The sequence below is a fragment of the Paramisgurnus dabryanus genome, chromosome 9, assembly GCF_030506205.2.
Source record: "Paramisgurnus dabryanus chromosome 9, PD_genome_1.1, whole genome shotgun sequence".
NCBI lineage: Eukaryota > Metazoa > Chordata > Actinopteri > Cypriniformes > Cobitidae > Paramisgurnus > Paramisgurnus dabryanus.
The window spans coordinates 12431675-12444294 of record NC_133345.1 but is presented as its reverse complement, the minus strand read 5'-3'; the positions used below and the strand labels follow the sequence as shown (position 1 = coordinate 12444294).

Genomic DNA, 12620 nt, shown 5'->3' with positions numbered 1-12620 from the left:
GGTTTAAGTGAATTCCCCAATAAACATTCCCTTTCTCCCGTTCCGGTAGCACGCTAGAAATAAATCTTGTTCTTTCCTGACTATATTCGCTTGCTCCACGAGCTATTGTTAGCCAACCCTGATGGGTAGATTATTACAGAGTAGCCTAATAAAAGCTCAAGTGCTTTTGTCCTACCATCCTCTTTCCCCACCTCTCACTCCCCGTCTCTCTTTTTGGCTGCCTTCTGCCGTATAGCTGTTTGTGAACCGCTCTCATAAGATAAGACTCTTTGTTATTTCATTTGCATAATTTTTAATAGGAAGATTGTGCAGAGCTCATTGTCAGGTTAAGGGATCGGAGGGTTTGATGTGACTTGGGTTTCTGAAGCACATACGGAGCTGCTGGGTAAGATTATTATCATGAGAGGAGTGTTAAAGATGTGTTAAAAAGGCATTACTAAAATATTCAGAGGTTTGGGTGGGTTTAGATTTTTGATAAGACTCAAGTGGACAGAAATCACACGGCGCCTGCAGTGACTGTCAGGCTTTGTGCTCTCATGTAAAGCAACATGTTGACACACAGGCAACTAAAATTGAGTACTATAAATGCTGAATTTCTTTCAAACGAATAGAAAAAAACTGAATATTCTAAAAAATATTTAGAATATTTTTTTTAATTATTTTAATGAAATTTTTAACATTTTACATTATGCATTCGGCTGACATTTTTATCTTAAGTGACTTACAGGGCACTCAAAATATAAATTTTTTATTAGAATGTGTGTCCTTTAGGAATCTAACACTTAGTGTTTGTGGGGCTAGCACAGTACTTTGCCAGTTAAAGGGATACTCCAGCCAAATATCAAAATTACCCCTTGACGTACTCATCCTCAAGCAATCCGAGTTATGTATATCCTTCATCTTTCAGAGGAACACATTTGGAGTTATTTTAGTAAATATCCTTGCTTTTCCAAGCTTATAATGGGAGAAAGCGGGGATCAGGGAACAACTTTTGATATTTGGCTGGAGTATCTCTTTAAGCTACAGGGCCACACACAGTTCATAAAGATTATGGGATGTCACTATAAAAGACATAAAGCGGCGATAAAGCCAGCGGTGCCATATTTGATTTTAGAGCTGCAGTGAGTATTATCAATGAATAATGACTCATTTTTTTAGCTTGACAAGCCTTGGTCAATGTTAACTGTATGAAAACTGTTATTGTATGGAAGCTATTTATGTGTAGATCTTAATTTTTTACTGAACTACAGTATCTCTAAAAATGAGAAAAAAAGAAAAACAAGGAATGAAATACTATATATTGTTATTTGAAAAGAAATGAGATTGATTAGATTATTGCTTTTCAAACAAATCTTCAGTGTCAGTGATGCATAGATTCTGATTCAGTGTGCCTTTTTTCTTGACTTTCTATTAATTTCACTTTAACTCAGAATTCATCCAAGCAAAACCTTCATTGTACTAAAGTAATAGAGGTCAGAAAATTGCTGGTAGTCAATGCATCACTGCTGTTTGGTCACTTATAGCATGTGGGTTCGACCATCAATTTCTCTTTTCTCTCTACTCAGTCACTATCGACTCACTCTACAAGGTCACGGAGGGCCATCAGTCTGACATCTTCCATCGCCATGCGGAGGGGAACTTTGATCCGAGCTGTTGTTTCACTATTTACCATGGCAACCACATGGAGTCTTTGGATTTGGTCACGTCGAATGCAGAAGAAGCGCGGACGTGGGTGACAGGACTCAGATATCTGATGGCCGGTATCAGCGATGAAGACTCGCTAGCCAAGAGACAGCGCACCCATGACCAATATCCTTTATAGCTTTCACATTAAGAGTTTGACAACCTGGCAGAAGTTGCGTTTCATAAAAAATAATGCAGGCTTTAAAAGTTGATGTTGAGAGAATTACATATTTTGGGTGAACTGTTCCTTTAATAGATGGGTGGATGGATGGATGAGTGGGTGGATGAATACATTAATGAATGTATTGAGGAGAGAGAGAGAGAGAGAGAGAGAGAGAGAGAGAGAGAGAGAGAGAGAGAGAGAGAGAGAGAGAGAGAGAGAGAGAGAGAGAGAGAGAGAGAGAGAGAGAGAGAGAGAGAGAGAGAGAGAGAGAGAGAGAGAGAGAGAGAGAGAGAGAGAGAGAGAGTGAGTCAAGAAAAGGCTTGTGATTGATTTTGACTGATTGATTTAGACTGGCTTACAAAGAAAGAAACACAAAGAGAGAATGCGAGCGTGAGAGAGCTCCTTGACTCGGTCTATTAGGCTGTGTGTAGTTCAGTGCTTTAGGGCGTCTCGCTCTGCAGGGAGTTCTTACAAAAGCACAGCCTCACATGAAAGATGCGGCCTGAGAGGAGGTGAAGATAAAACGTCAGATCTGCTCTTATGTTTCTACCCTTATGCTTCTGTCTGTTATTCTCATAGAGAGGCTTGAGTCATCAGGGGGCAGTCATTATAATCCACCAAAACAGTTGACGCTTAGCATATGGCCGCAGGAAATTTCGCTGGGCGACAGATCGACTGTCACCCATTTCACTGAGAACTTGGTGATTATTTGCTTTGTCGTTGTGTTTGGATATTAGGAGACAGTAATCCTTGCATTGCTATTCACATTTTGTCATCAAAACTTCATATTGTGTAGTATATAAAACTTTTTCCTGCTTGCGAAAACCCAGCAAAAAGTCATGTTTGTGATTTAGTGTCATAAAATCATTACTTCATGAAATAAATTTGCTGAACTGAACTGAACTGAACTTCATAATTTAAAGAACATTCAGTGAAAATAAAAAGCTTGATATCTCTTTAAAGGCGGTCTAAGCGAATTAAAGCGTTTTAGGCATAGACTGTAAAAAAGATTGACATATTGTCCGTGACGTCACCCATTGTTTTCTGAAGATCATTTTTGAAGCTTAAAGTAGGCGTTGCCTGCCGTTGCCTGCCTTCGCCATTTTGGCCGCGCGTCATCACGCATCACTCGCGAATATCCAAAAATGGGTAAAGAGGCGGGACGTGGGTGAAGCTGAGGTGTCTGGTGGCTAAAACTACGCCCCCTGGCTCGATTCTATTGACCCGTCACTCAAGTGGCCATGCCCTTAATTATGCAGAACTTTAAAGCTTCATATAATTTTAACGGAGGGGTTACAAAAAAATTCACCCCCCTCACAGTTGTCAAACTGAGGGGCAAACCTAGCTATACAGACCAAAAACCATGCTGTAAACATATTATTTTCTACTTTAAAGTTGGCTATTTTAACATGGGGGTAAATGGGAATTGACTCCCTTTTGGAGCCTGCCTCTAGCAGCCAGTCGATGAATTGCAGTTTAAGTCACTTCCGTATTGGCTTCATCAGAGAGATCGGAAGGTTGCTCCTCGGTTTTAGGCCATAAAAATTTTTTTTGTTACTGTACATACAGCAAACTATCTGCTAGCTGCCTGTCCCCTGAACATACTGTAAAAAACGCGATATCTGTAGACAGCCCAGGCTCCACAAACGGTAACAAAAACAAAGTGGCGTACAACCACGAAACATAACAAATATGTTCTACCCAATAAACAACAAGAAGGATTTGGGGGTGGGGTTTGGGGGGGGTTATTCTAGAGTCACACTAGGCTTCTTCGTCTTCATGCGGCAGTGCTAGAACTGACAGGCGGATGACATTAAAGTGCCGCAAGACGAAATTACATTTCGTATTATTTATTTGAATCGTTCTTGCGGTACTTTGACGTCCTCCTGCTGTCGGTTCTTGCAGCGCCGCATGAAGTCGAACAAGTCTAGTAGCTACAAGAGACAGAGCGACAGGCTACCATTCATTTTCAATGGGAGTAGTCGTTTGCCAGCAACGAGCTTGCTGCTGCGCCGAGCAAGGTGGGGCCAAAATAGACAAAAAGGTTATTTTATGCAAATGATGAGCGATGCGACAAAGCGACTGCCAATTAGAGTGAAGTGGCAGTGTGACGTAGTGGCTTGAGTCGAAGAAAATAATTCAAGATGGTGGAAAATGTGTTTTTCTGTGTATATCTGATAAGTTTGTCATTTTATCTCATATATTTTGTTACTTTTATCGAGAAATAAATACTTTTAAATCCAAAAAACGTTCTTGTAACTTAACAATGCTTCTGAAGTGACTTTTGATGCCGCTTTACTGTTGCCAAGCAACCAGGAGTAGGCATGCCCAGGACCGCCCATCAAGCGAGTGCTTGTCGCTCGGTGTCGCTCACTTTTGTAGCTAATGTGACTCTAGGGTTAGTGCGCGTGAGGAAGCACGGAAGGGAGAGGGAGGGGCAAGGGGGAGAGAGAGGGAGGAGTTTTGTTTGACAACACTTCGAATGTCAACAAGAAGTGACGTCACACAGATTCGCTTAGAGCGCCTTTAATATCGACTGAGTAAGATCAAGTCAAAGATTAAAATCATTGCAAAATCAATAAGTGAAATCAAACTGACTAGATTATAGGACTTTAGTCTGGATTTGACGGACAGGGTCACAATTTGTTTGATTGTTTTTTTTAATGAATCATTCTGAATCAAGCTCAGTATAGGATTGTGGGGCTGGTGCTGCCCTCTGTTTAGCTGACAGCTCCTAAACCCTATAACAGATTATTATTGGATGGCAAACATACTTTATGCCATGACTGTGTAATATTTGTAAAAGCATGATCTTTTATCACACGCTGGCACGCAGGCATATAAATTTAAGCATACATTCTAGCAAAGACACGCTTTTATAGATCAAAGAGAGTGGATTAGCATTAAATGACACGTCATTTCTGCTTCATACAGCTCTGGTTAAATGTTAATGCCTCTCTGATCAAATGTCTAATCGCACTGCTGTTACCTGAATCGACCGCTGTTTTTGGATGACTTTCAAGGTTCGTCCCTTTCTTGTTCTTTTCCTTTTAATCACAGAAAGTTTTCTGCCTGTAATCTTATTCATCACAGTCTCTCTGCCAACTGTCATACTATATAAAAATCTTTTCCATTTCTGTTTAGGTTATCGATTACCTGACAGTTAATGTCTCACTACTGATAACCCTCACCACATACAGTACACAAACATGCACAACAGCAGCACACACACTCACTCTCTCAGAACACACATATGGCGCTTTTCCATTGCATAGTAACCCACCGTTTGGTTTGACCTGACTCAAACCAAACCGTGGGATACTATGCAATGGAAAAACGCTAGTGAGGATTTTTTATAGTCTTCAATTGATTTCATATCAAGCTAATTATATTTTCTATTCCCTAAACTGTCACAGTAACTTATTGTTCCTGTCAGCCAGAAACCTAATATTTCGGTATTTCATTTTTTTTTATAAATCATTAATATTGGTCACGTTTTCAAAACCAACAGACAGATATAAACCATGTAAGCAATGTACAATATTAAAAAGCGCTTTTGTCTAAATTTTGTAATTCCATTGAATTTGCAAACTGTTGGTAAAACCTTCTGTGTTTAGTTATTTAAAAAATACACAGTTTTAGACATACTGTATGTCTAAAACTGTGTATTTTTAAATAATTAATTAAATGTATGATACAGGGTTTCTGCCGGACAGCGATGATATGCACCTCATATTTAAAGAAAACATGATTTGGCCTATTTACCAGCCTGTTTGTTTAGTCAGGACCTGTAAAATGTCCTCACAAATTGATTGTCATGACACATTAATTTTCATTTCTATTCCTATGCATCTGAATTGGCTTATTAAATGCAAAAAGCACACTCGTCTGCACTGGTCTTCTGGATATATTCCCAGTTATATTGCTTTTCTCCATCATTTAATGAATTACTGCTGCCCGTGTCAATGGAAAATGTGAACTAATATTTCTTTTAAAATTCTGCTGACAGTATAAAAGAAAGAATAGTTGAGTTTTGTATTGAAGGTGGATTTTATAATAAGCTCAGTTTGTATACAGTAGAAAAGATGTGTGTCTGTGTCTGGTTATGTTGGATTGCTGTTGTGAATGAGATACAGATTTTTGCGTGCAATTAAAGCGCTGAAACAGTTTTACTGTTTTCTTCATGCATTTGCAATCAAAGTGAATGGAGATCCAGCTCTGTGTTTTTAAGATCTCATCATTCAAGATCTATTCCCTTAATGAGACAAATAGCGCAGCAGCATTTCGCTCGACAGATGGCCTGAGATATTTAAGCAGAGCTCGGTTCAGTTCAGCTGTCGAGATGGCCATTTTTGCAGGGAAAACACATATCAGCAGTCACAATATGTCCTACAGGACCGAACTGTATGTTTGGCTGCTATGGGTATCTCTCAATTGTGCATTAGTGCTAATTGTGTTAGGGCTGTGATGAGAGAAATGCCTGATGTCATGCATAATGATGCACAGAAAAGTGATATTGATTATAGAATTCCTGTTCCTAGGAAACTTAATTATTTTGTAATTTCTTCATTTTGTTAACCTCAAGAAAGTCCTTTGAACATGTTACACTCCATCTAAAGCTATTTTAAATGGCCAGTTCTTGTATAATGCATGAATTGAGGCTTTTATGAGGCTAGGTAGAAGATTTGTAATTTAAAAATTTAAAAAATGTATCACATATCGCAGACTTAACAGATCAATTACAGGAGACCAATCGTGGTGTTTGGAAAAGGTACATTTAATTTTAATAATGACTGGGACAGAGTCATTTACTCTGTTGGATGAAAGGCTCCTCTAGAATCGCACATACTGTAAATTTTTACTGTGTAACATGTGCCCCACGAGCTCACTGACTGTTACACTGCTCTCAGTGACACTTGATTCTGATCAATTATGACATTTTGATATAAAATCATGTTTAAACTGATAACACACTCATCCGGGTACTGCGAGGTTATCTTGACTGGTGCAGTTTAATTCTTACGCATAAATGAAATCTACTTTGTGTCTTGACTTAAAGCCACTAGGAAGCACATTTTGTAGCCAAGGTTTAGTTTAATGTCCAATCATTTACTCATATGCCAAGTAGTGGTGAAATAAGTGGGATAACTTATGGCCAGCCAGTTGTTGTCACAAAGTAAACCCCTTCAAGACCTTTCCACTTTGCGTTTATATCGCTTTTTATTTTGTGATAACAACCGACTGGCTGTACACTCTCAAAAAAAGATACAAAAGCTGTGACTGGGCCAGTACCCTTTCAAAAAGAACACATTTGGACCTAAAGAGTTCATACAAGTACCTCAATGGTACATATTAGGAACTTTTTAAAGGGTACCGTTCAGTCACAGCTTTAAGACCCTTTTTCTAAGAGTGTAAATTTTCCCTATGTCAGAGGTCCCCAACCACCGGGTCGCAACTCATTACCGGGTCGTGGACAAGTTGCCACCGGGTCGCAAGAACGTCCCGAAAAAAATGTGTATAATAGTCATGTAATAGCTTAATTTTTATTTTATTTCTACTTTTGTACAGGGCCGTGCTCTCTCTTTTTCTCTGTCTCTCTCTCGCTCTCTCTACCAGTGGATCAGCGATCAAATTGCTGTCATTAGAGTTTGAGCATACAGTACTTCTAAAAATTAATTGATCAAAGAATTGCAGAGGTATGACCTCATGTATCATTTGCAAATGTACCTTGCAAATCATGTAAATACGCGGAGACTTTCAACTGTGTGACATCACAAATGACAAAAAAAGGATAATTATTATAAGACTTATGTGGACACATTTTTTTTTTTTTTTAAACAGAATTCTGTTTTATTGTACAGCCATACTTAAAAAGGAGTCGGTTTGAGAGTTTAACATTTTTTTTATTTTAACATCCTATAAATGTTTTATTTATTTTACCTTTTATTTACCCTTTTGTGTTGTTAAGGATGTTTTCATCCACTAGGGTTTTTTTTTGTCTTAATTTGGCCATAACTTTCTCTATGTTTCAGCAAATGGAATGATTTTTGGTGACAAATCTTATATTTACCGTACACATATTTTAAGAAAATACTTTTTAAAAACTCAACAATACGCCGTGTGCAAATTTACTACCCTTTGTTGTTCCTGGATGAACACATTAATTTAACGGCTGTAAATGTCCATTTTTTTGCATACATTTGCAAAACTACCAAATCATTACAAAAAAATCCATGATTTTAACTCTTTAAATTTGGGGAAAAACACACAAAATGACTGATTTTCAATATAAAAAGTGATTGTGGACTACATTTATTTTTAACCTTTTTTACAGTCTTGGGCATGTCAAAGATTAGTAAAAACATTGGCTTTGATTTTTAGCATCAGATTACATTTTTTCCCCCCATTTATTGTTAGTGGAGGTTTTTGCCCCATTAAAGGTGACATTGAATGATTGAACGGAGTATTTATTCTTGTTCTGTGATGTGACATGTCGACAAAAATTTGTTGTTTGGGTCTGTAATGCCTTAGAAGCTACCTAAAAACCTCTCTCAGATAGCTCTATTAGGGTGGGGGATTTTAAACAAGTGGTTTTGCACCTATTTGGCTCCCCCTACTGGCTTAACTTGCAATCTCATTACTGATTGGCTGACTTTGCTGCCACTCAAAAAATGTAGCCAATTATTTTAAAGTGGTGATGTGATGTCATAAGCATCAGTTTTTCAGATTGGGCCGTTTTCTGGCTGACATTTCTAAAACAGGAATTTCTATGAGACTGAGATGTTTAGCACATGTCTAGCACTTTTTGTATGTTTGTGAATGTGGGTAGACTACCATTATTCAACAAAGACAAGGTAAAAATGGTTTTTCATTCTCTGTCCCCTTTAACTTCCATTACAACAAGATATTGCAGAGCCATGACACCTTATTATCATGCATTTTTGCTGAGAGTTAAAATGTTTCATTTTACTGTTGATCCCCATGTGGCACCAATAACCCTTTAGTAGGTCTGTGCAAAAACAGAGCTTAATTTCTGGCTTGTACATTGAGTTTTATGGAGTATAACTGCATAACAAAAGCATATTATTGTGTGTGTGTGTGTGTGTGTGTGTGTGTGTGTGTGTGTGTGTGTGTGTGTGTGTGTGTGTGTGTGTGTGTGTGTGTGTGTGTGTGTGTGTGCATGCACAAATCTTAATTTGTGTAAAAGAAATTAATAACCACATATAACAAAAAACTATTCAAGATTTAGATTAAAACATAATAATTCAACTTTTGCAACATCGTTCTTATTTTGTTACGTTGTTCCTAGTGGTCTTTTTTCTTAACTTTACTGTAAGTGGATGAAACAGACCTTCGAGGAAGCTGATAAGAATGGAGATGGTTATCTGAACATTGAGGAGATCTACCAGCTTTTACACAAGATGAATGTCAACTTGCCTCGCAGAAAAGTCAAACAAATGTTTCAGGTATGAGGGGAGGATACGAAAAGTCAAAAAGGTTGAAAGCTTCTTTTTTATTTGTTAAGACTTACCTGAGAATAAGCGCATTACTAATTCAGTCGGTATTTCCACTGCTTTATAGAATATGTGTAATTTAATTGAGTCTGGACTGTTCGCTCCAGCCAAAGTACAAGTTATGTTCTTGTTTTGTCATTTTCTTTGTACCTTATGATTAATATATCTTAAAGCTTTATTTGCCATTTGTTAGTGAACAGTGCTAGTTTTTCTTGACGGCAAAGTGAGATGAATTGAGTGAATTGAAAAGAAGATGAATAGGTGAAAATACGACTATTAAAATGTTACCCTATCAGTTTTTATAGAGCAGTTGGTTGTCAACATCTAGTGAAAATTTTTTTTTTTTTTTTCTAATTTACTTTTTTATACTAAAGCAAAATGTTTATCCTAAAAATGGGAAGGGAAAATTTAGTAACTGGTCACTTAGAGGAAAATATTTGTGTATTTCCAGTTGAATTTATTATTTTTTACCAAAATGTATTAATATTGTATTATATAACACTACTACACTTTCAGAAAAAATGTAAAAAAGCTGTGACTGGGGTCGTACCCTTTTAAAATGTACAGCTTTGTACCTAAAGGCTGCATATTTATTTGTCAAAGGTACATGTTGGTGCCAAGTGTAGGACTTTTTAAAGGAGACATTTTAAGATGTCAATAAGTCTTTGGTGTCCCCAATAGGCATGTAAAGTTCTAGCTCAAAGTACTATAGATAACTTAGCATAGCATGTTAAAATTGCCACTTTAAATGCAAATGAGCTAGACTCTGCACTAAATATCAGTGCCGTGGTTGGATAAAGCAGTTTAAGGGGTGGTATTATCCCCTTCTGACATCATAAGGGGAGCCAAAACTCAATGACCTATTTTTACCATATTTTTCAGATGCTTGCAGAGAATGGTTTACCAAAACTAAGTTACTGGGTTGATGTTTCTTTTTTATACTTTTTCTAGGTTGATGGAAGCAGGGGATACAATTATAGCACTTAAACATGGAAAAAGTCAGATTTTTGTTATATGTACCCTTTAAAGGATACCGTCCCAGTGACAGCTTTTGTATTGTACATGGCATTACATTTGATTGTTAGTTGTAGATATTCCACAATATTGTGCCTTCAGTGCATGTATAAATGGCTCTTTGGCGCTCTGTGTTTAATTGAACAGGAAGCAGATACTGATGACCAGCAGGGCACACTGACGTTTGAGGAATTCACGGTCTTCTATAAGATGATGTCTTTAAGACGTGACCTCTACCTTCTGCTCATGTGCTTTAGTGAGAAGAAAGATCACCTCACAGCAGAGGAACTTGGCAATTTTTTGCGCGTGGAGCAAAAGGTCAGAAGTCACTGCATCTTTGATCAAATGTCTTCATAATTTTATGTACTTCTACACTCAGGCTGGCAAGAGATGATAACAAGAACAAGAACATAATTCATTATGACTTTAAACCTACTTTATGTAAAGATTAAATCAAACAAAATATATTATTTTACGAAATGCAAATGACAATTGTTATATACCTATTGCTTTAAAAAAAATGTAATACATTTTTTTTACAGTTCATTGAAACATTTACCCAATTCTCATTCATTAGCCCATTTGCCTGTTCTATCTCAATATGTGCCTGAGCATTAGAAAGTAAAAGGCTTTGGCGTTCTGTCAACCATTATAATGGCTTTCCAGCTGAGGTTATGAACAGCCCAGTGTGACGCTAAGAAAGCCTGGTTGTGCCCCAGCATACTCTGTCCCTGCCCACGCATGGACCCTGAGCCCTTGGGGAAGTTGCGCTGAAAGGGAAAGGGTGCTGACAAGATAGAAAGATGGAGTCATTTAGTGACAGGATGGCAGTTGGAAGGTTTTTCGTGATCTCAGTTTAAGAAGAGGTCAACCTCAGAGACCAGATGATTGACATGTTATGGATCCTATCTTGAAAAGGGTTTTTTAAGGCTGACTAGCTCTTTTCATTGCTTCTCTACCTTTTCACAGATGTCGAATGTGACCCATGAGAACTGTCTGGACATAATCAATAAGTTTGAGGTCTCTGAGGAGAACAAGCAGAATGAAGTTCTTGGAATTGAAGGTATGGTAAGAACTGTGTGGTGCTCTCCTTTTTTAAGCTTTTTATTTTTAATTGTTCAGCTTTTCTGTCCATGTCAAAATACCTTTTAGGTTCAAGCTATATGTGTTATTAAAAATCATTTTAAATGGATAGTTCACCCAAAAATCAAAAAATTCTGTCATAATTTACTCACTCTCATGTTGTTACAAATCTGTATAAATTTCCTTGTTCTGATAAACACAAAGGAAGATATTTTGAGAAATGTTTTTAACCAAACCATCCGTGGACCAGATTCTATAGTAGGAAAAAGAATACTATTGTAAATGGGGTCTACAAATGGTTTGGTTACAAACATTTCTCAAAATATAGATCCTAAGAAATGGATGAATTTCTTAAGGAGGGATGCAATTTTTGGGTTGACAGTAGCATTCTTCACATTATTTCCATTCTTCTTAGCGACCTTGACCTTGGCTAGTCTTATATAGCGTTGTTTACTGTCTCAGAAATACAAGTATGAATGAATGATTTATTGAACCGTGTTCTTTTTAACAACTGAGGAAAGAAATTTATAAAGGTTTGTAACAAAATGATGACAGAATTTTTATTTTAGGTGAACTTTCCCTTTACTTATTTCATGCCCAAGACCACAAAACATAAAATAGCGGTTATTTTCTATACAGTATGTGCGTTGTGCTTCGCCATGCAAATGTGATAACTGAATCAGCATGGATCTGTAATTGTACATTGAAGTGCATACTAAAAGTGATATGAAAAATTGCCATCTGAACAAGTAATATATCTGCCAGAATTTGACTTGATAAAATGTAATGTAAATGTTTCAACCTAAGTCACGCTGCTGATGTCTTACCTGTTCAGAGGAAGAAGCCATCTCTGCATGAGTATTTAATTCCTTCAGATGTTGAAAAGCCCTGCTGATGTTCGAGCTCTGTCATGTTTCCTTTTGGTCTGGAGGCTCCCTGCAAATGAGATGACAAGAGATGATTCCCCAGTTGTACTAAAAGGGATGTCATAAATTTACATGATATTGCCTAGATGATCGGTGCTTAAAGCTTTACAGATTAAACAGAGCCATTTAGATGACAAATTTAAATTCTGCAGTTGGTCATAAACTTCTACAGTGGTCATATAATTAAAATATCATCAAAAAGTTGATTTATTTCGCTAATTCCATTTTAAAAGTGAA

The 12620-nt window shown here is 37.3% G+C and overlaps 1 protein-coding gene across 1 annotated transcript in view; it reads left to right on the top strand.

The window, feature by feature from the left end:
- The window catches only part of plch1 (phospholipase C, eta 1), a 68551-nt gene that overhangs the window by 20833 nt on the left and 35098 nt on the right, over window positions 1-12620 (top strand). Inside the window, exons 3-6 of the mRNA XM_065282975.2 lie at window positions 1566-1809; window positions 9183-9312; window positions 10522-10692; window positions 11344-11437. Coding sequence (XP_065139047.1) covers window positions 1566-1809; window positions 9183-9312; window positions 10522-10692; window positions 11344-11437 — 639 coding nt within the window. The remainder of the gene's footprint in view (window positions 1-1565; window positions 1810-9182; window positions 9313-10521; window positions 10693-11343; window positions 11438-12620) is intronic.